The 20,916-nt window shown below is 46.4% G+C and overlaps 1 protein-coding gene across 1 annotated transcript; it reads right to left on the bottom strand.

Moving 5' to 3' along the window:
* Positions 1 to 7,996: 7,996 nt before the first annotated feature.
* Pnma5 (PNMA family member 5) lies at positions 7,997 to 9,313 on the bottom strand. Its single transcript, XM_042680399.1, has one exon. It carries the CDS (start codon positions 9,311 to 9,313, stop codon positions 7,997 to 7,999), a length of 1,317 nt encoding a protein of 438 aa, XP_042536333.1.
* Positions 9,314 to 20,916: the final 11,603 nt, after the last annotated feature.

Here is a 20,916-nt window from a genome sequence, read left to right as displayed (position 1 = left end):
TTCCAAGTGCCTTGTGCTCACTGTTCTCTGCTTCTGAATGTCTCCCACTTCTGGCCCTTTGCCAGAGCCCTCTACCTGCTCTCTCAACTCTGCCACTGAGTTTTGACCTACCCAGACATTCCATAGCCGAAGAGTTCTGCCAGTGAGGCCTGTCTACACAACGCCTTCTTCCTGTGAGCATCCTTTCTCTAAAGCATGCTTTCTTCACTTAATTTCACTAAGGCTGTATTGCTTTTTGTTCCTAGAAAAAAAATAGATTTTTCTGTTGTTTCATTGATTTTTTTCTGCTATTTTCTAGTTTCCTTAATATCTGTTCTAATCTTCATCGTTTTATTTTCTGTAGTACTTACTTGGGATTTAGTTTTAATTTCTTATGTCCTCAGTGTGCTTGGAAGTCATAGTTTGCTGTTAATTCCTGAAGCTATGAAGTTGCATATTAATTTGTTTTAATGTGTGTGTGCAAGTTTTTCTCTCAGCTCTGCATTAGCTGCATGTTTTTTTTTCTTTTCATTTGTTTCAGAAAATTAACTAGTTTCCCTATTGACTTTGACCTACTGTAGAGTGTGCTATTAAGCATGGATTCCAGGTAGGTGCTGGTGGCTCACACCTGTAATGCTAACTACTCAGAGGCTGAGATCTGAGCATCTTGATTCAAGGCCAGCCCGGGCAAGAAAGTCCATGAGACTCTTATTTCCAATAAAGACAAAGTGGTACTGTGGCTCAAGGGGTAGAGCACTATCCTTGAGCAAAAAGAAGCTCGGGGACAGTGCCCAGGCCAAGCTTAAGACCCAGCAATGGAAAAAAAAAGAAAAAGAAAATTTAAAAAAATTACAGATTCTAGCAGGACACTGGTGGCTATTGCCTGTAATCCAAGCTACTCAGGAGACTGAGACCTGAGGATCATGGTTCAAAGCCAGCCTGGGCACGAAAGTCTGTGAAACTCTAATCTCCAATAAACCATTCAGGAAACCTGCAGTGGTGCTGTGGCTCAAGTGGTAGAGTGCTCACCTTGAGCTCAGGGGCAACAGCCAGGCCCAGACTTCAAGCCTCACGACTGACCAAAACAAACAAACAACAAAAAAACAGATTCTTTAACTTTCTGTAAACAGATTTTTAGCTTCATTCTATGTAGGTCAGAGAATGTACTTTGCATGACTTCAGTCCCGTTAAATATATGTAGGCTTGTTCTGTCACCTTGTCCATTGCTCTGAATGTGCACTTCAGGGGTATTCTCTCTGAACAGCTACTTAGTGTGGGTCTATGATCACTATCCAACCTGCCTTTTGCACTTGCAGCCTCCCTGGACAATTGGCCCTGTGGCTAGGAAAGCCATTTCTGCCTTGCTCTTCACTTTCGAAGCCCACTGATCACTGGGCTCTGCATTTCAACACTCTCTGGAAACAAATCTTTTTCAGACCAACTTCTGCCCTTCAATTGTAAGTGTGCTTTGATGTAGCATACATAATGCTCTGCTGCCTGGTCACCTTCTTGTCTGTCCACTAATACTCTTGATCAGTGCCACAAGAAATGTGCCACTTGAGTATCATCATACCCAGTTCAAGCCCCAGTGCTGACAGCGTTAAAGAAAGAGAAAAAATAGATCAAACATTCTACAACTAAAAATCATTATAATGAGTGTTCTGAAGAGAACATGTAAGATGTGGAAATGCTGTAACAGAACAACCTATTCTGGGCTGATTGATCAGGAAAGCATTGCCCAAGGAAATGCTATTTGGCCTTAGTATGAGTTGCTAAACACGGGGAGAGGGTTTTCCAAACCATCATTTTTATGTGTATGCTGATCTTGGGTATGAACTCAGAGCCAGGGTGCTGTCCATGAGCTTTTTTTTTTGTTTTATTTTTTCTGCTCAAGGCTGGTGCTCAACCACTTGAGCCAGAGCTCCACTTCTGGCTTCTTTGGTGGTTAATTGGAGATAAGAGTCTCATGGACTTTCTTGCCCAGGCTGGCAATCCTGGCCCAATCCTCAGCCACCTGAATGGCTAGGGTTACAGACATGAACCATCAGCACCTGACTCTGGTCCCTCTTTAATGGTGCTCTACATTCAGTTCCACCAGCAAGGCAACTCATAACTTTCACAGTGTGCCAGGTCTTCCATTGGGCACAGGGAATATATTAGGGAGTATTTAGTCACAGAGTGGCCATTTCCTGGTGAGATAGACAGGGAGCAAACCCCCTTGAGGAGTAGACAAGAGCTTTATGTAACCAGAATTTTCAGGTCAAGAATGGTGTCCTGGGGTAGGGGACCTCCGAGCAGAAGCCTGAATGAAGAAGTCATTCATTCATTCTTTCATTCATTCATGCAATAAAAGAATTCTGAACACTCACTGTTGGCCACACGCTATAATGGGCCATGACAGGGTGATGGGTGGAGCTGTGAGTGAAGGCAGAGGTGTATTGGAGATCCCAGAAAGAGATGCTAGGAGCCCAGCATGCCTGCCAACGGAAGCTATAGGCAACAAGCAGAGCCAAGACTGAGACGATGGCCATGTGGTCTATAAGCACAGGATCACAGGGTCAGGGTTAGGAGTACTCCAGCTCTTGGGATCTCATATCCCACCGGCACTCCCTGCATACTGGACATGGAACTATGTGATTTAATGTTTGCTCTAGTGGGTTTTAGATTGGGCTTTGTTCCCATCTATCCTTTCTATGCCCCTATTCCTTGCTTTGGGAACTGAAATGATTACTCCGGGCCACTGTATGTCTGAAGCATGTAATTGATTTTTGATTGGTCATTATAGGGGCTCACATCTAAAAGTTTCCTGTGAAACTCAGAGGAGGCTTTGGATTTGAATTTTTTTGGTACCAGTACTGGGACTTCAACTGAGGGCCTGGACTCTCTCCCTTAGCTTTACCCCTCAAGGCTGGTGCTCTACCACTTGAGCCACAGCTCCATTTCCAACTTTTTGGTGGCTAATTCTAGATGAGACTCCCACAAACTTTTTTGCCTGGGATGGTTTTGAACCGTGATCCTCAGATCTCGATCTCAGCCTCCTGAGTAGCGAGGAGTATAGGAAAGAGCCACAAGCTACTAGGTTGGCTTTGAACTTTTGAGCAATGCTGAAACACTTAAAACTAGGGACTCATGAAGACAGTCTAAGTGTATTTTATATTGCGAGATGGACATAAGATCCTTTGGAGGCCAGGGGAGGATGTACAGAATCCCCCAAATGCCCATGGGCTAAAAGCTTGGTCCCCAACTTGGTGTTTCTCTGCCTAATTGTGGATTGGAGCATCTAAAATTATGAATCACACTACATTTTGTGAGAGGGCTGTGTAGACTTTTGGGAGGCCAGGGACAAAATTCTATGGTTTTGAGCTAGGATGACTCCCCAGAGCCCATATATTACAGGGCTGGTCCCTAAGTTGACACTTTTGGAAAGTAGTGGAAACTTCAAGAGGTAGAGTCTAGTGAGAGCTCTTCAAGTCATGGGGGCATGCCTTTCAAGTGGATTGTGGGGCTCTGCTCTCTGCCCCTCTCTCTCTCTCTCTCTCTCTCTCTCTCTCTCTCTCTCTCTCTCTCTCTCTCTCTCTCTCTCTCTCACTTCTAAAGCATAAGGTAAGGGGCTAGGAAGGTGGCTCAGTGGTAGAGCTCTTGCCTTGCATGCCTGAGGTCCTGGGTTCGATTCCTCAGCACCACATAAGCAAAAAGAAAAAAGCCAGAAGTGGCGCTGTGGCTCAAGTGGTAGAGCACTAGCTTTGAGCTGAAGAGCCAAGGGACAGCGCCCAGGCCCAGAGTTCAGGCCCCACGACCGGAACAAAAAAAAAAACAACAACAAAAAAACAAAAGCATAAGGTAAGCAGTTTTACTGCACCATGTGCTCCTGTCATGACGTGGTCCTAGTCACAGGTATAAAAGCAAAGGGACCAATAGAGGGGACCGAGGAAACCTCTCACACTGTGAGCCAAAGCAACTCTTTCCTCCTTACAAGTTAATCATCTCAGGTATTTGTTTTCATGTTTGAGCCTTTCCAAATTCATCTGACAAAGTTAACCATGCATTGAGGAATGGTAATTGCCTCTTTGGTGTGGGCCTCCTGAGTAGCTAGGATTATAGATATGAGACACCGGCACATGGCTTTAAGTAGATTTTTAAGGCCCAATCACAAAGCTGAACACTGCTAGTTCATACCTAGCCACTCAAGAGGCTGAGATCTGAGGATCATGACTGAAAGCATGCCCACCTGGACAGAAAAGTCTGGACATTCTTATATCCAGTTAACCAGCAAAAGCCAGAAGTGGAGCTGTGGCCAAGCGCCAGCCTTGAGATAAAAAGCAAAGCAAGAGTACAAGGCCCTGAATTCAAGCCTTAGTACTGGTATTAAAAGAAATCCCTATCATGAATCAAGGTCACATTGAGGTAGTAGGAGTCCAAAATGGAAAATATAATTTTGTGGGGAGAAGAGAGAAAATTGAGCCCACATCAGTACTTTTTTGTAGCGTCATTTTCTAGAATAGCAACGAATGGGGATGATTTTGTAACTACTGGTGTTTTCCAGGATCATAGTGCTCAAGTGAAGGTCAACAATGAATAGGGCACTGGCCCTGGTGCCAGGCAGGACAGGTGCTGTCACCCACAAAGGGTTCACATGGCTAACTGCCGTATAAGGGGCCACCATGCCCAGGGGAGAAGTCATGCCTCAGGCTCCACGGAGATGCATTAGGTGCCTCACTTTGGAGGGGTTTGCCACAATTGACCAGGGCTTTTAGTGGGGAAAATCTTTTTTGGGGGGGGGTAGGGGGGGCCAGTCGTGGGGCCTGAACTCTGGGCCTGGGCGCTGTCCCTCAGCTCTTCAGCTCAAGGCTAGCACTCTACCACTTGAGCCACAGTGCCACTTCCGGCTTTTTTCTTTTTGCTTATGTGGTGCTGAGGAATCGAACCCAGGGCCTCAGGCATGCAAGGCAAGCACTCTACCACTGAGCCACCTTCCCAGCCCCGGGAAAATCTTATAGGACAGAGCACACACCCGTTTTACAATTGGCCAATAAAGACCTGTGATGGTACAGATCAAAGGCTCTACCATTAGAGGATCTTGGTCCAACCTTTGAGCCCAGGGAAGTGGCTGGCAGGTGCCTAGGCTTTATTTTCTGCCCACATGACTCAGGTGAAAGTGCCAGGGTTCTAGGAGGGAGTGAGTCCCATCAATGGGCCCAGAATGAGGGGAGAGAGACAAACTCAGTCATTCTGCTCAGGTGTCATCTGAGGTTTGGGAATGGGGTGGCCTCCAGGGACCGGTGCCTTCTGACCAGACACTAGGCCTTCGGTTGGCCAGGGCCTATGGGGGGTCAGGCTGCTTGGGGGAGGCCCTCACCTGTTGCCCCCACTGTGGAGGAAGGGGGTGAAAATGACCACAAGGCACTCGAGAGTGGGCAAGCAGGGGCAGCAGCAGAGGGAGACGAGCAGCACACAGGAGGCCAGGGTGGAGGCTGCAGCTTGTCTGGAGAAACCTCAGAGGTCCAGGACTGGCCTCTGGTTGGTGCTTCCTGCCTTCTGGTGGCATGAGCTAAACGCACGGTGCACGGTGACCGAGCAGCGGTGCCAAATACAGTCACTTTCTGAACGACCTCAAACTCAAACCCAAACTTGTCACCTCCCTGCCCTCAGGCCCAGAGAGGACGATTGATGGAAGCCCATCAGACAGTCACAGACTCACCTGCACGCGCATGATGCCGCACAGGCCTGTTGTGCTCAGGGGAAAGGCACAGCGCTTCCATGGGCTAGCTGACTGGCGTTAGCCCCCGCCCAGCCTTTGTCTCTGGTCCTGCTGCTCCACTCAGAAGGGGTTCCTGGCAAGTTGCCATGGAAACTGTGTGGCTCCTGATGGGGACTATGACCAAAAACCTGTGCACTCTCTCCTGACATACTTTAGTGGGGAGGATGGAGTTGGTCATGGAGCTAAAGGCAAGGTCAGGTCTACTGTTTGCCTGGGCAAGATCACTTCAGTCTTCTGAGCTCCTATAAAAGCAGCTGCATGCAGGAGCATCTTTTCCTCATACCCATGCTGGTTTGGGGATTTTCTCTAGAGTTGTCAGCCTGGGATCGCACATATGGCCAGCCTGATCTCACTGAATGCCCTCAAATGCCCCCCAACACCCATGGTGCTGCCAGTGATCTTAAAGCCCTCTGACCCTTGTGCCCTTTCAACATCTGATCCACTTATACCTGGGGACTCCCCAAGTGCCCTGGGAAGCCAGGCAGTCACCAGGTCTGAAAACCATCAGCATGCTGTTGCCTGACTTCTGCTCATTTTCTGGCTCCCATAGCCCCTCACAAGTCTTGTCCTGGGCATCCCCAATGTTAGCCCAGAAGCCCCCTATGCACTCCCATCCCAACAGACATGAGACTCAGCAGGGAACATGCATGAAATTTATTGAAGAGAAACATTTGCTGAAAACCATTGAGAAAAGATGACAATGCAGACAGTAACTCCCACTGCCACTGAAGGATACCCATCTCTCTCCTCCACTCTTGACAACATCTTTTATTTACCAACTCCTCCTTGTCAACAGTCCTTGCTGAGAGTCTCAGATCTGCCTCTTGCCAATACAGTGGCCTTTGGCCATGCCCCCTCACTTCAGAAGTCCCTTCTCACTGTGTCTGGCACAAGACAGTCCCAAAACGCTGGAAAGCATAGCAAGGAACACCACCCAAGTCAATCCTGGTCAGTTCGTTTTGCCCAATGTTGAAGTTTGGGTCACTGGTAAGTACTTTTTCATACACCCTTTCAGCTGGCTCCTGAGACTGGTCTCTGAGCCTCTGGAAAGGAATTGCTCAGTGAACATAGGAAGATATACATGCACGCACACGCATGTGCGCACACTACACATATGCAAGAGAACACCAGGTAGCTTGGCCTATGTCTGCAAGAAGAAACCAGAGGTGGACTATGGCACTAGACAGGAGCAAGGAGAGCCTGGGCCCCAACAGAAGTTCTCATTAGCTGGCACCTCCAGGTCAGCTGGTGCCTTACAGATACCTCCAGCTCAGCCACCTGAGTTGGCAGGGTACAACCTGGCCTTGGCCTTATTAGTGGCTGAGTTGTAACTTGCTTTGCCAGGCTTCGGTACTCCCTGCTCGTTATCTCCGGTTCTGCAGTCTCCCTGCAGGAACAAAAAGAACCAAACGACCCCACGCCACGTCCTCCCTCCTCTGCTGCTTCTGTTAGAACAAAGGCTGCCCAACACACCCACTCATTCCCACGGCAGTTCTACAGAACTCTCCCAAAGAGCTCCCCACCTCCACCGTGCCTATTTGTAGCATCTCCTAAATCTTTGGTGTCCTTCCCACACAGCTTGTCAGGCTGCAGGGGAGGAAACTGCCTCTGGGTGGCTCTGGCCTCCCAGGGCCTTTGGGTCTAGGGACCCAGCCTTTACTCAAGCAGGGCCTCCAGGATTCTGCCCTCCTGGAGTTCCCTTGGAGCAGTGCAGATGATCCTGAAGATAGGCTGGACTATGCAGCTTCTCCTGTTGGGTCTTCTCTCTGTCCTGAAGCCCTGGCTCCTGCACACTGGCTCTTTCTGGCTGTGGCTTCCCTGAGGCAGGCTGCTTAATCCCCAGTGTGGCCTCACATTTAGTGAGGCTTAAAGCAGAGCCTGCATGGGGGGCATCTGAAGGTGACCTGGTGATGAGACCAAAGCCCTCAGCCTCACCATCTTGGTCCTCTGTTTCACTGTGGTCTACCTCAGGGAATTGGCTTTCTTGTGGGCTGGGTATGTCAGCTTCCTGGATCTGTGCCTGGCCCTTTAAGGGGCCCCTGAGTATGGCCTTCACTGAGCTGGGTGAATGTTGGTCTTGGTTAGTGTCATATTTTCTAGTTGGTGGAGGGTGACAGGATGTGGTGTGGGCCTGGCTGCCCTGCCCTTCTGCTCCCATTAGGTCCCTTGTTACTTGTGTGGGCTCCCTAGTTCTCCTTTCAAAGTGTGCCTGCGGCCTGCAAGGAGAAGGAAGGCCTGCATCTCCTGAGCCTTTGTTTCCTAGGGCTTGGGGTGGCTCACAGCCCCAGGCCCCTCCCCGTTTCCCAACTCTATTTTAGGCTGGACAGTCTCAGGTCCTTGGTTTGTAACCTCACTCTGCCCTTCTTCCTCTATTATACCATTAAGCACTGTTCGCCTGCGCTTCAGTGTCCCAGGTATCATTTCATGTGTGGTCTGGGTGCCACTCTCACTAAAAGTCACCGTCTGGGAAGCAGTGGTAGTGTTCTGGACGCTGACTCCTGCGCTCTGTCTGGTACCACCCCTTTGTCTTGCCAAAGCCTCTAACCTCTGCTTCTCCCTCATCACTAGGATGGTATTCTCACGCTTCTCTTCATCTCGGACAAGCTTCATAAAATCCAGGAAACAAGGTGGGCACCCTCGCTTATCTAAGAGCTCAAGCTTACCCCGGAGGCTGGGGGTCATGGACACCTGAGATAGGACATGCTTGAGACGAATCATATCTGCATTTTGTGTTAACATTGGGCTTTTCTGCACAGCTTTCTGCAACAGGGGCTCTAAGCGCACCAAGAAAGCAGACATCTTCTCTGTAATCTTCTGAGAAGACTGCAGAAACCTGAATTGGGATGTTCTATAATCCTCTTTATCCCCAAAGATCTGATTCAGGGTGTCCAGGCACTGCTCCACAGTCATGGAGTTGTCATTGGCCACGAGGGGCCGAATGATCGCCAGGGCAGGGCCACGCAAGCTCTCTAGGAGGCGCCGCCTCTTCTCTCCCTGTGACACCTGCCACATGCGTATTATCTCAGTGACCTGCTCTAGCCAGACATCAAAGGGCTCTTCATTTTGACCTGGGTAAACGGTTCCCGAAAACACTTTGAGTTTTCGGTACCATGTGTTTTCCTGCAGAGGCTGCAAAGATAATGGTGTGGGGTCGACTGCAGCCTCTGGGCTTACCCCCTCCTCCACGGGCATCATGCCAAACCCCAAGGTTTTGGCCACATCTACCATTCTCCGGCCCTCATCTTTGAGAAAGGAGTTCAGCTTATGTAGAAACTCCTCATCCGGGTTACGGGGTTTGACTATCACTTCCCAGGTCCCCCCATTTCCTTTGATATGAGTGGGTATCGTAGCATAATTGACAACATCAACCAATTCAATGAACACTGCCTTAGCATTGTCTTCCCTCCTGAAAATCTTGCCTGCCACCCTGTACTCACACAGCGGATGTAAACCTGTCTTCACAGTCTCCTCAATCTCCACCTCATTACAGTGCACTGGGATACCCACAATCAGCAGTGCCTTTTGGGGATCCACGTCCATCCCCTTGCACCAATCCTCCAAGAGTGCCACAGCCATTGTCCCCACTCACTATTATCTGGCACTACAGCAGTAATAAGCTCACAATCTTAACAGAAAGAATTCTACACCAGTGCCAACAAGACAAGTAGAAGGGTTCCAGGTTTCCACCACAGCCTGTAATACAGATGGGGAAGAGCATAGTTAGTAATTCCACCATTCCCTACTAACGGCCCTCTGCTAGAACCTCCCCTTAGAAATTAACACTCTAGGCTCTCAATGTGGTTCAGTGGTAGGGTGCTTGCCTAGCATGCACGAACCCTTGGGTTTGATTCCTCAGTACCACATCAACACAAAAAGCCAAAGTGGCACTGTGCTGAAGTGGTAGAGTGAGCAAGAGAAGCTCGGGGACAATGTCCCAGCCCTGAGTTCAAGCCCCAGGACTGGGGAAAAAAAGAAATTAATTTACTTTTTACTCCCTACACATCCCACAATCATTTTGTGCAGGGTGTTTGCAGGAAATCCCCCCCCCCCCCCACCTACCCTGCTGACCTCCTACTGCTGAAGGTTCGTCCTTGGAAGTTTCGGGACTGTACTGCTATGAAGACCTGTGGTGGAAAAGGCCAATGTCAAGAGACAGAGTATGATGTCAAATGTAGTGGACATACATTTCTGGAAAATTTTCCCATGGTCCAGTTGGGGTGTGGGAGTGCAGATCACCTGGTATCATCCTGGCATAGGACTTGTGTGGAGCTCCACTTTGAGGAATGTGTGATAAGTGATAACAATGGCCACAGCTCTGAGAAATGTAAGAAGAGCAGTAGGTGTGGGGAATGGGAGACCAAGTGCAGTGTTTTTATGGAAACTTAGATTGTGGACTTTTATTAGTAAGCATGTTATACAGTAACGTTAAGATCCTTGGAGAGTACCAGGTGCAATAAAGCATCCTGGTAACAAGGGGTGGCGGGAGGAGTATTAAGGGAAGAGTATAGTGCTGAGAAAACAAGAGTTTGTGGATTCAATGTGTGTGAAAGCTTGAAAGAGAGGCAAAGGAGAGGTGAGAAGGGTTAACCCACACTTTGCACTATAGTCTGGGCATACAGAGCAGTGTGTGAACCATGGTAGGCAGCCCCTGCCCCTTTCTGCTATTTGTCAGGGTTTCTGAGTCCCCTCCCCTGGCAGCCTAGGCCACACAAGTCCTCACCGCTGTTCGTGTTGCAGTGCTAGACTGTCCTGGAGGTGGTTAGCTGTAATTTGGCTGGAGCTAGAAGGTCATGGGCCTCCTGGACTCGGGTAGTCAGTCCCTGTGTCACTGGAGCTGTCCAAGGTAAGGAAGCAGGTGGTTTTTATTTTGGTTTTGTCCCTTGTCTGTGTGCTCCTGTTCTGGAGAAGGCATACCAAAGGGGAGTCTGTACAGAAGTTTCCACCCACCCCATACAGGGAGGAAGTGTTCAATATGGGATAGCTGGTAAGACAAAAAGAATCCCAAGGTCCAGTGGATCTCCTGGCCCTACTACACATCGTACCTATGCAAAGTGGAGCTCACCGGACCGCACTCGTGCTCAACTTCCCCACACTAAGTCATTAGGTAAGCCCTTGCCCCCCAAAGGTAGGTGTGGTAGGATCTGGTTATGAGTCTGAGGCAGACAGGTTGCTTCAAGTCCAGAAAGTCTACGATAGCTTAGGCTACACAGTGAAATCCTATGTCCAAAAAATAAAAATAAATAAGTAAAAGAATCCTCTCCTAACGATCCATATTCCTTCATATAAGGCCCATCCCCATCTGCCATTTTCTCCACACTGTGCCACACAGCAAAGTACCATATAAAAAATTGAAGGAGCCAAGTACCAGTGGCTCACGCCTGTAATCCTAGCTACTGAGGAGGCTGAGATCTGAGGATCACAGTTCAAAGCCAGCCCGGGCAGGAAACTTGTGAGATGCTTTTCTCCAATAAAAAAGTATCAGAAAACGGTAGCGTTCGCCTTGAGCAGAAGCGCGCAGAGACAGCGCCCGGGCCCGGAGTTCAAGCCCCTCAACTGACCCCTCCCCCCTCCAAAAAAGAAAAGAACAAACAGGTACAAAAAAATCTGCGTTTTTACCACATATTACTTCATCTAAGTTCCCCTAGCCACAGTTTTCTTCACAGCCTAGGCAACAAAGTGAGACCCAATATTTAAAAACCCTACCTATAGTCTATATTTTCTCATCTACCGCCGCACGCCCCCCCACCAGCCCCCCTCCCCCTCCACATCAACGGCCATTCCCCAGCAGGGAGTCAGGCGTCAGGAACAGCCAAAGCCGAATCCCTCGCCTCAAAGTACCAGGCCACTGGTACTGTCCACCAGACCTGTAGAGCACCACAGAAAATAGTACAGCTCTTTACTGGGTGCTGTGGCTAAGGTTGGGCCGGGAACCGAGCAGTATACCGGCTAGAAACGTCTCCTGAGCTCCTTCCCGCTTCTGCCTCCAGGTCAGCCACCGAACACACTAACCACCAAGCCGAAGCGGCAGCAATTTATACTAGCTGCCCCACCCCCCCCCCACGGCATAGCTGCACACGACCCTCTTGCGACTGCGCATTGGTGATCTTGCCCTGTTCTCCCCCCCCTCCCCCACCCCCACCCGAGTCCTCCTGCATAGAGAACAAACTGATTTCCATTGTACAGTGTCTGAGTCCAGCTAATTTGGCCGAATGGATACACCCACGGTCTTGCCAACCCAGCAGCCACTGCGGCTCTGCTTGGACGGTCCCTCCTTAGACCGTACACGCACTTCTAAATTCAAACTGTTACTAGAGGGCCGAGAGCAAAATGGAGGGCTGTGCACAAAATGGAGGGCCAAATGCAGAATGGAGCACTGAGTACAAACTCAATCACCACATACACATCTGCCACTAAATACAGCTCTGTCGAAAAATACAAGCCAATGTAAAATATAGGACTGGTGGGGACTTTAACCAACTCAAAGGTGAGGACTTTGCTTATTTTTTATTAGGCTGTATACAAGGACTTCTAACAGGGACACAAAATTTTTCACTGCTTACTAACAAATGAAAAACCTCAGAGAAATTATATTCTCTTTATTTTCTCATCAGGTATGCCCCAAACGGCCCTCTTGCCTTTCACAAGCAAGTTACTTCCACAAAGGAAAAACTCCCATGTTAACTCAGCAACCCCAAATCACAATCTTGGAAAAGACTGTGCAGATGGCATACAAATGAACATACTGAAAGTGCACATTTCAGAGCCAAAAGTCGAAGGTATTGCAGAACAGATTTCTTTGGCCTTATTTATGATTTAAAAGATTACCCTTTTATAGAATGTCCTCATTAAAAATGTTAAAAACACACAAAAAAGGCCACTGACCAAGACATTTGCATAAATGTCTTCCCACCTTATTTATTTATTTATTTATGCAGACAAAATTCTGAAGGTAACCAAATGATCAAGATATTTGCAAAATTACTAGCCCCATTTATTTACTTGCTAGTTTTCAGACAAAATTTTAACTGTCACTGACAAACATACTTGAAGAAATATGTGCCCACCCTCCCAGTTTACTTGTTTATTAATTGAAAGCAAATCTTAAGGATCATTGACCAACATATTTGCACAAATGCCTTCCCACCTTATTTATTCATTCGTGTATATATTTATGCAGACAAAATTTAAAAGCACTGAATGATCAATGCATTTGTAGACACAGCTATTAACACTTGTTTATAATTTTATTTATTTTCATAGTACTAGAGGTGAAACTCAGGGCCCATGCACATTAAGCATGTACTCCATCACTCAGCTACATCCTCAGCCTTTAACTGCATCTGTTTTCTATGTCTCAGATGGATAGCATACACCTCCACTCTTGCTATTCCTAATAAGAACGTACCTTGGACATTCTTTTAAATCAATCTCCTCCTGATGAGGGAAAAAATAGTGAGATAGTACTACTAGAGTTACAGATTCAATGTGATGCATTACCTGCAGCACCAGTCTGTGCTATCGCCTTGCCTCCACCACCTACCATTTTACATCACTTTATCATGGCAGTCATTATGGGAACAGGTCATACTCACCTTTGAGAGACTGCATGCTCCCATACTCAGACTTCCCTTTACTTCATACTAATAGAAAACTAGCTTTCTCTCTCTCCTTCCTTATGGTATAAGAAGTGGGTAAGGAATGATAGCAGTGTTTAATTTTACCTGAATCATGTGATAATGGAAACAGTGTTCCTAACTTTCTGCAAAGAAATGTATCCCCAGTTGACTTAGATGAAACTTAAGGAATGCCTCCCTTATAATCCATGACAAGTCCAGACCAAGGTCCTTCAAAATCTTGTTCTTTTTTTTTTGGGGGGGGGGGGGGTCATGGAGGCTTGAACTCTGGGCCTGGGCGCGGTCCCTCAGGTCATCAGCTCAAGGCAAGTGCTCGACCACTTTGAGCCACAGCGCAACTTCCATTTTTCTAGTGATTTATTGGAGGTAAGAGTCTCATGAATTTTCTTGCCTGGGCTAACTTTGAACCATGATCCTCAGATCTCAGCCTCCTGAGTAGCTAGGATTACAGGACTCAATCACCAGTGCCCAACTAAATTCTTGTTTTTTGTATCATAAATGATTAGTTGAACATCTTCCTACCACTCATTAATAGGATCAAAATCATTGCTTGGCAAGGTTTGAGGTAGTTTCTCTTCTTTTTTTAGACTCAAACTTTAGCCCACTCTTATACCAAGGCAGCAGACAGCAATAGAGGCAACTTCTAAGAATAGTCTGTTCCCAGGTAAAACATTCTCTTCTGCATTCCAGAAATCCCCATTCTCACACTATATTCTTTTCAACCTTGTTCACTCTTCCCTTTACAACAAACCCCTTTCTTGCCTAATCAAGAAGTATTTTTAGCATTGCAACATTTATCCTTTCCTCCTGACGGAAACCTTTCAGGTAAAGTCTCCTCATTAAGGTGATTCATTCTTTCCTAACCTTTATTGAGGTATGGTTGAAAATGAAAAAATTCATATATTTAGTGTGTATAAAGTTTTGATGTATGTACATATTGTGAAATGTTTGCTATATTTAAGCTATTCATCATTCTACAGTTATGTAGAATGTTATGGAAACGATGAGACAAAATAGATCAGGGAAAAATTTAAAAAACTGCAACATCTGGATTGGGCCCTGTGTTTATGGTTTTAAAGAATGAGTCCATGGACACAGAGGGAGAAGAAAAATGGCAAAGACTTGTTGAAGGAAAAGATACTCAAAGCTCCCACTAGATGAGAGGGTTCCCAAGGAAGAGTCAGTGCTTTTTGGAAGTAGATTGTGCTGAGAATAATAAGGTGCAGATCCAAGAAGGAGCTATAAGACTCTATATAACAGCCCATGCCCATAGCAGTCCCCAGACCCAATCAGAGGCTCCATGCAGCCTGCAGGAGCTCTCCACATGTCGTTCAGCCCCTCTGACTTGGTGCCTATTCCATTGCACACTTTTAGGGTCCAACCTGTCTACTGTTCCCATGTAACTCTTTCTGGGGCAAGAGGCCATGAGGTGATGTCTAGACACTGTCATGCATGATTGATCAAGGCCATGGTGAGAAACAAAGTCTCTATGGGAGGGGGTCTTTGCCCTGATTGTATACCCAGGCCTTTTCTGCTCTCAAAATGAATCATGGAAAACAGCAGAGAGGAATTCAAAGGTAAACATTGTATTAATGCATAGATAAATTAAAAATACATAGTCTTCACCCTCCTAAGTAGCTAGGATTATAGGCACGAACCAATTAGCTAGCAAAGCAACAGAAGTGGAGTTGTGGCTCAAGTGGTAGCACCACCCTTGTGCAAAAAAGCTAAGAGATAATGCCCAGGCCCTGAGTTTAAGATCTCAGATTCCTGAATAGCTAGAATTACAGGTATGAGTTATCAGTGCCTAGCTGTGATAATTAATCTTCACTGTCAATTTGATTGGTTTTAGAAGTGCCTAAAACATAAAGGACACCTCTGGCTGTCTTTGTGAAGATCAACTAAGGAGGAAACATTCTCTCTGGATATCCCAAACTGTGGGATGAATGACATTTAAAAAAGGTAAGAGGAGGAAGCCCACAACTACAAACATTCTCTCCTTCTCTTTCTTTCTCTCCCTGTCTCTCTGGTTCATGGCTGCCATGAGTTGAGCACCTTGATATACTGCCTCACAACAAATGTAAAGAAATATTTGGTACATGACTAGCAACAGTCAGCTACACGTAAGAAATATAGGTATATATATATATATATATATATATATATATATATATATAATCCTATCTAGTTATTAAAAAAAGAATACATAGACTGCCAAGGCACAATAAAATCTTTTTTGTCACTTTAGCAGTTTTTCATGAATGCCTGATCAATATAACCAAGTACTCAAGCTTTCTGGCAAATTGTGACATGTTTCCTTCATCAAATCAGATTCTAATTGATGTCTTCTCAACCTTAAACTCTGTTTGAGACTTCATCAAGAGCCTCGGGAAAGAAAAATCTCTTCTTTCATCTTGGAAAATGAGAGCTAAAATAATTAGGTTAACTATGATATAAGTTGCAATGGGAAATATTGTCAAATTCTTAAAAAGTGCTTACCTTTTCCTATATTCCTATCAATAAAATGTTATTATCATTAAAATTTCAAAAAAAGTGATCTTTGCTCCCATTGGGTTATAATCATGGTTAAAATAGTTGCAATCATACCTACTTTGTAGCTGTGATGGAATACCTTTATTGTTTATTTGAACTGAATTAAGGGGCTGGGAAGGTGGCTCAGTGGTAGAGTGCTTGCCTTGAATGCATGAGTCCCGGGTTCGATTCCTCAGCACATATTTATGGTTCAAGTAATAGAGTGCTAGCACTGAGCACAAAAAGCTAAGGAACAGGGCTGGGAAGGTGGCTCAGGGGTAGAATGCTTGCCTTCCATGCATGGGGTCCTGGGTTCAATTCCTCAGCACCAGAAAAAGCTGGAAGTGGTGCTGTGGCTCAAGTGGTAGAGTGCTAGCCTTGAGCTGAAGAGCTGAGGGACAGGACCCAGGCCCAGAGTTCAAGCCCCACAACCAACAAAAATAAATGAACAGGATTAAGGGAGATTCGGAGATTAATAAAGCACAATACTGGGTGAAGGCATTTCCAGAGATGATTAAATTATTATGGTTCTGCTTTAATGAATTTAAGAGTATTTAAAGCTATTAATGACCTCAAAATTTGAAAATGCTATTGAAAGGTGGTAGATCCATGGAAAATGGGGCCTGCTTGGAGAAGAAGATCACTTGGGAACATTTCTTTGCGTGCTACATATTGCTCTGGCCCATTTATTAAGTTACTGTTTCTCTCTGCTTTCTTTCCACCATAATATGAGTGCTTGGTTACCCCCTCCCTGCCATGATAGATGAAACTTTTGAAACTATGAGTCTATATAAACATTTCCTCTTTTTATTTTCCAGGATTTTATCACAATGATGGAAAGCTCACTAACATATTAGTTCTGCTTATGTATGCCTATTCCTAGTGGGTCCTTTTGTCTGAGTGAATGATTCCAGAGGATAGAGGAAGAGAGAGAGAGAGAGAAAAAAAGGGGAAAGGGTGATGGAGAGGGAGAGACTTATGGTGTTCAGAACTCAAACTCCTGATTGTCTACAACAGAAAGAAACAACCTGTAAGATACAAAAGACAAATCTTACCTTCATTGCATTGGTGCCTGACACTAACTTTCCTAATACTAACTAGAGTTGTATTACATCACGGCCCAGTTCAAATCCTGAGGAATGGAAGTTACATACTTCAGGAAAATGATAGTGCCTTTTTGGGGAAAACATTTCCACCAATCCCCATATTTCTTGACACAATACCTGGCATACCATGAAAACCCTAAATATGTGAAGTAATAGGAATATGTGAGTGACCCATGCCTTCATTGCTCTCATTCTGTTCTCTGAAGCAATTCTCTGGGCCAGCCTACATTCCTGAGTAGTAATTTACAGGGCCCTTGGGGGTGAGGGGGAGAGTAGGAGGTCAAGCTGTCTGGGTGAAGTTCTTATCATATCACCCTTTCCATGGGGGATGGAGGTAGAAAGTAACAGCCACATAGTCCTAAACATGGCAGAAAAAAAAGGCTTCTCTTGACTAATGCCTACAGAAACAGTCACATTATCACTTCAGCCAGTTCTCGTGTTCATTGGGGAAGCAGTCCCAAAGTTATACCTTATGTTACGTTTCTCACATTGCTCACCATGAGACTGTATCAAGCAACCTTCTATATTCCCCGCATTGTTAGCCTGAGCATCCCTTCTATTTCTGATCCTTGTGGTCATTTGCTGTGCACACTGGAAGGTAAAGCCCATGAAGAGTGTTCTTGTGGCCCATTTACAGATGAGGAAGGAAGAGAGACCTGCATGTCATGCAAAAATGTCTGCTTAGTGCTAAGTAACCTCATCTTTGGCTGTCTCAAAACACATTCTCCAATGCAACGAATTCCTAGGTGGCAAAAGAGGCTTCTGAGCCAGGAACAGTCAGTCTCTGCATGATGTGGAGGTTCTTGGAATAATGAGGTAGACTTGTGTTTGCATAGGGACCATGGGAAACTACCTATCCTATCTTTCTGCTCTTCCACTAGGTCGTTCTGTTGATAGACAGCCAATGGAAATGCTTGTTGCCCTAGAAGTTTCAAGTCTTGCCATATTAAGCCCTGACCAAATAGGTTCTGTTTTCACAGCAGTGCTGACACCTCCATGTGTTCAATCATTTGCCTTAAACAAAGACATTTGTGATCTTTCTCTCTCATGTAACTAGGGCTTCTGGGAGAACTGAGAGGCTCAAGGGACCTTATCACAGGTGTGAGAGGCACTGTCAACTGCCCAGACTGCATAGTTCTGGAATCGTGAGATGCCTGGCTGAGGTGCATTCTTGGTCCTCTTGTTCCAGGGCTTTGAGGCTGCTTCTAGAATCAGCTCTGCAAACTGGAGGCCACATTTTTGAGCCTTTCAGGGGAGTTCTCTACACTGTGAAGTTCTCTGCAGCAGCACTCACAGTGTTAGAGAAAATTAGCACGCAGCCAGGGGGCTTTGTTTGAGTAGGAGCCCAGAGTGATGTCAGTCACCATGGAAAGAGATTAGACTGCTGGCCCTGACTGGCAGTGGGCACAGAAGGAGGTCTCAATCATGCAATTGGAGAAAGTGGGGCTTCCTGGCTGTAGAGAAGAATCCAGACTGCTGACGAAGCGTTGGCAACAGAGGCTCAGGTAGCAGTGAGAGAAGAGAGGCTCTGGCTCTGGTAAGGGGTAGGAACTCCTGGCTCTGGGTATGTGGAGCATAGTAGGGGGAGTAGCAAAAAGAATGAGGACAAGAATAAGAACAGAAATGATCACACTGCTGAGACCAATGATGTCACAGAAGCAAGTGCTACCACTGACACCAAAGAGACCAATGTCTCCTCTGTCATTAGGCTAATCTTCATCCTGAAAAGGCCCACCCTTAACTTGTATGCCCCTTAGTGACCCAGCGGTCAAGCGAGTGTACACTACCACACTATCCATGCTTTCTGTGCAGAGGCACAGATGTGTGCCAAGCCTGGACAGAGGTCCTGGCACACCTGGCCAGCCTCTTCCATACCCGGGTATGTACTGTGAGCTTCCTCCCATGCCAGCCAAGGCTCCACTTGTTTCTACCCAGTGTCATGAGCTCAAGCTCTGCTTTCTTGGTGTAGATCTAGGCCGGCTGCTTGCCACCAGTTCGCTTAGACCTGTGTGGATGTGTGTGGGTTATGTTCTTCTCTGAGCACTTCCTTCCCAGAGGCCCCAAGCTCAGTCCCAGGAGCCATCAGGAAAGATGGACGATGAAGGCATGACGCTTCATGGTGGTTCAGACATTAGCCTCCATCGGGAAGATCGGGAACATAGATACTTGGGGTTCTGAGCACACTGTCTTGATGTTTCCTCTGCTCCATGAGGCTTTGTTTGCTGTGATTTCCAGTGTCCTGGGACTATCCTTTGCTGGCTTTGGGGCAAGATCACACAATGGTGGATGATCCCTTTGGAGGATCTCCTGGAGTGACTGGCCATTGCAAGAGGCCATCATCATAGCAAGAGGCAGATGTGGGCCCTCAGCAAGAAGAATAAGGTGACAAGGGCCCCAGCATGGGAAAAGTGAGGCACGTCATCAGCAGTCCCAGGAGGAGTTAGGCCTGGGAACTGTGGCATCCATTGGCCATTAAAAGTTCCCATGTGTGCTGTTACCCCTTCTCAATGTTTTCAGCCAATGATTTTATTTAATAAATTTCTTGGATGTTTAAGTTTTGTCAGTGTCTACTTTGGGCTGCTGAAGGAAGGTTATGTTAGGCCTGAACATGGTGGTAGAGAAATGGTGGGCAAGTATACTCATCCTACAGGGCATCGAAGGTTCTGCTTATAGGCACAGATAAGCACCGTGGATGATATGCTGCTAGTCCATAGGAAACTTCTGGAAGAAACTTCTGGCTACTTGCATCCCCCTGTCATGTACAGAGAGTTCTGGGATGGAAAGGTTGAAAGGAGGAAAATAGACAAGACTTTAACTGTGTCTCAAAGGTCTTGTATATGTATGTGTCGTCATATTATTGGTGTGTGCATATCTATCATCTATCATGTATGTAGCTATCATCTATGTGTGTATCTATGTACCTATCTACTTCTGGCTACTTGCATCCCCCTGTCATGTACAGAGAGTTCTGGGATGGAAAGGTTGAAAGGAGGAAAATAGACAAGACTTTAACTGTGTCTCAAAGGTCTTGTATATGTATGTGTCATATTATTGGTGTGTGCATATCTATCATCTATCATGTATGTAGCTATCATCTATGTGTGTATCTATGTACCTATCTATCTAATGTAGATATAAATAGGTTATGAGAGGGAAGAGATCGAGTGGGAGAGTGAATAGTGAACTTTGTGTTTGCTAGGGAAAGTAGCACCACTTGAGCCATGCTTCCAGCCCATCTTTTTGTATTGATTATTTTCGAGGTAGGATTTAGCTTTATGCCTCGCTGGTCTGGGTTGAGATTGTCTTCCCTGTTTCAGTAGTGATGACAGGCTCACCTCCGTGCTCACCCACTATTTACCCCATGGCTGGGATAACAGGTGCTTGTCACCACACCTTGCCATTGGGTCAGATGGAGTCTTGCAAACTTGCTTTTGCTGGGTCTGGACTACAATCCCCCATGTCTGCCTTTAGGGTACATATATTTTTAATTATTTGCTGATTTTTGTTATTATGTTTATCTTGCACCTAAGCTATGGTACTAAAATGTTTATAATCTCTGGGAATAGTGACTTGAGCTATACAATAGATGAGTGGGACATTACAACCACACACACTGTCAGGAATCTGAGCATTGAACGGCAAACTTGTTCACCGGAGCATGTGAGAACTCATTTTTCACTTGAGCCTTAGGCGCCTGTTCCTGTTCCTAGGTGAGTTGCAGCGAGCATGTGCGCGCCTGCGCGTGTGTGTGCACTGGAGGAGGGGGCGCTCTGCGCCTAGACCACCGGTTAGGTGTGAGTGCGCCTGCGCAGGCCGCCATTTCCTGTAGTCGAGAGCTTGGGCTGCGACGTCTTGGGGAAAAGGCGCTGGTCGGGAAGCCAAAATGGCTGCTCGGTCGCGATCCGGC

The sequence above is a fragment of the Dipodomys spectabilis genome, unplaced genomic scaffold, assembly GCF_019054845.1.
Source record: "Dipodomys spectabilis isolate Male_0828 unplaced genomic scaffold, ASM1905484v1 ptg000060l, whole genome shotgun sequence".
NCBI lineage: Eukaryota > Metazoa > Chordata > Mammalia > Rodentia > Heteromyidae > Dipodomys > Dipodomys spectabilis.
The sequence above is the reverse complement of the archived record's forward strand: the minus strand, read 5'-3'. Positions and strand labels throughout refer to the sequence as shown.

Excerpts from the sequence above, each read along its gene's own strand:
- Pnma5 (XM_042680399.1), bottom strand. The coding sequence starts at position 9,313 with ATGGCTGTGGCACTCTTGGAGGATTGGTGCAAGGGGATGGACGTGGAT.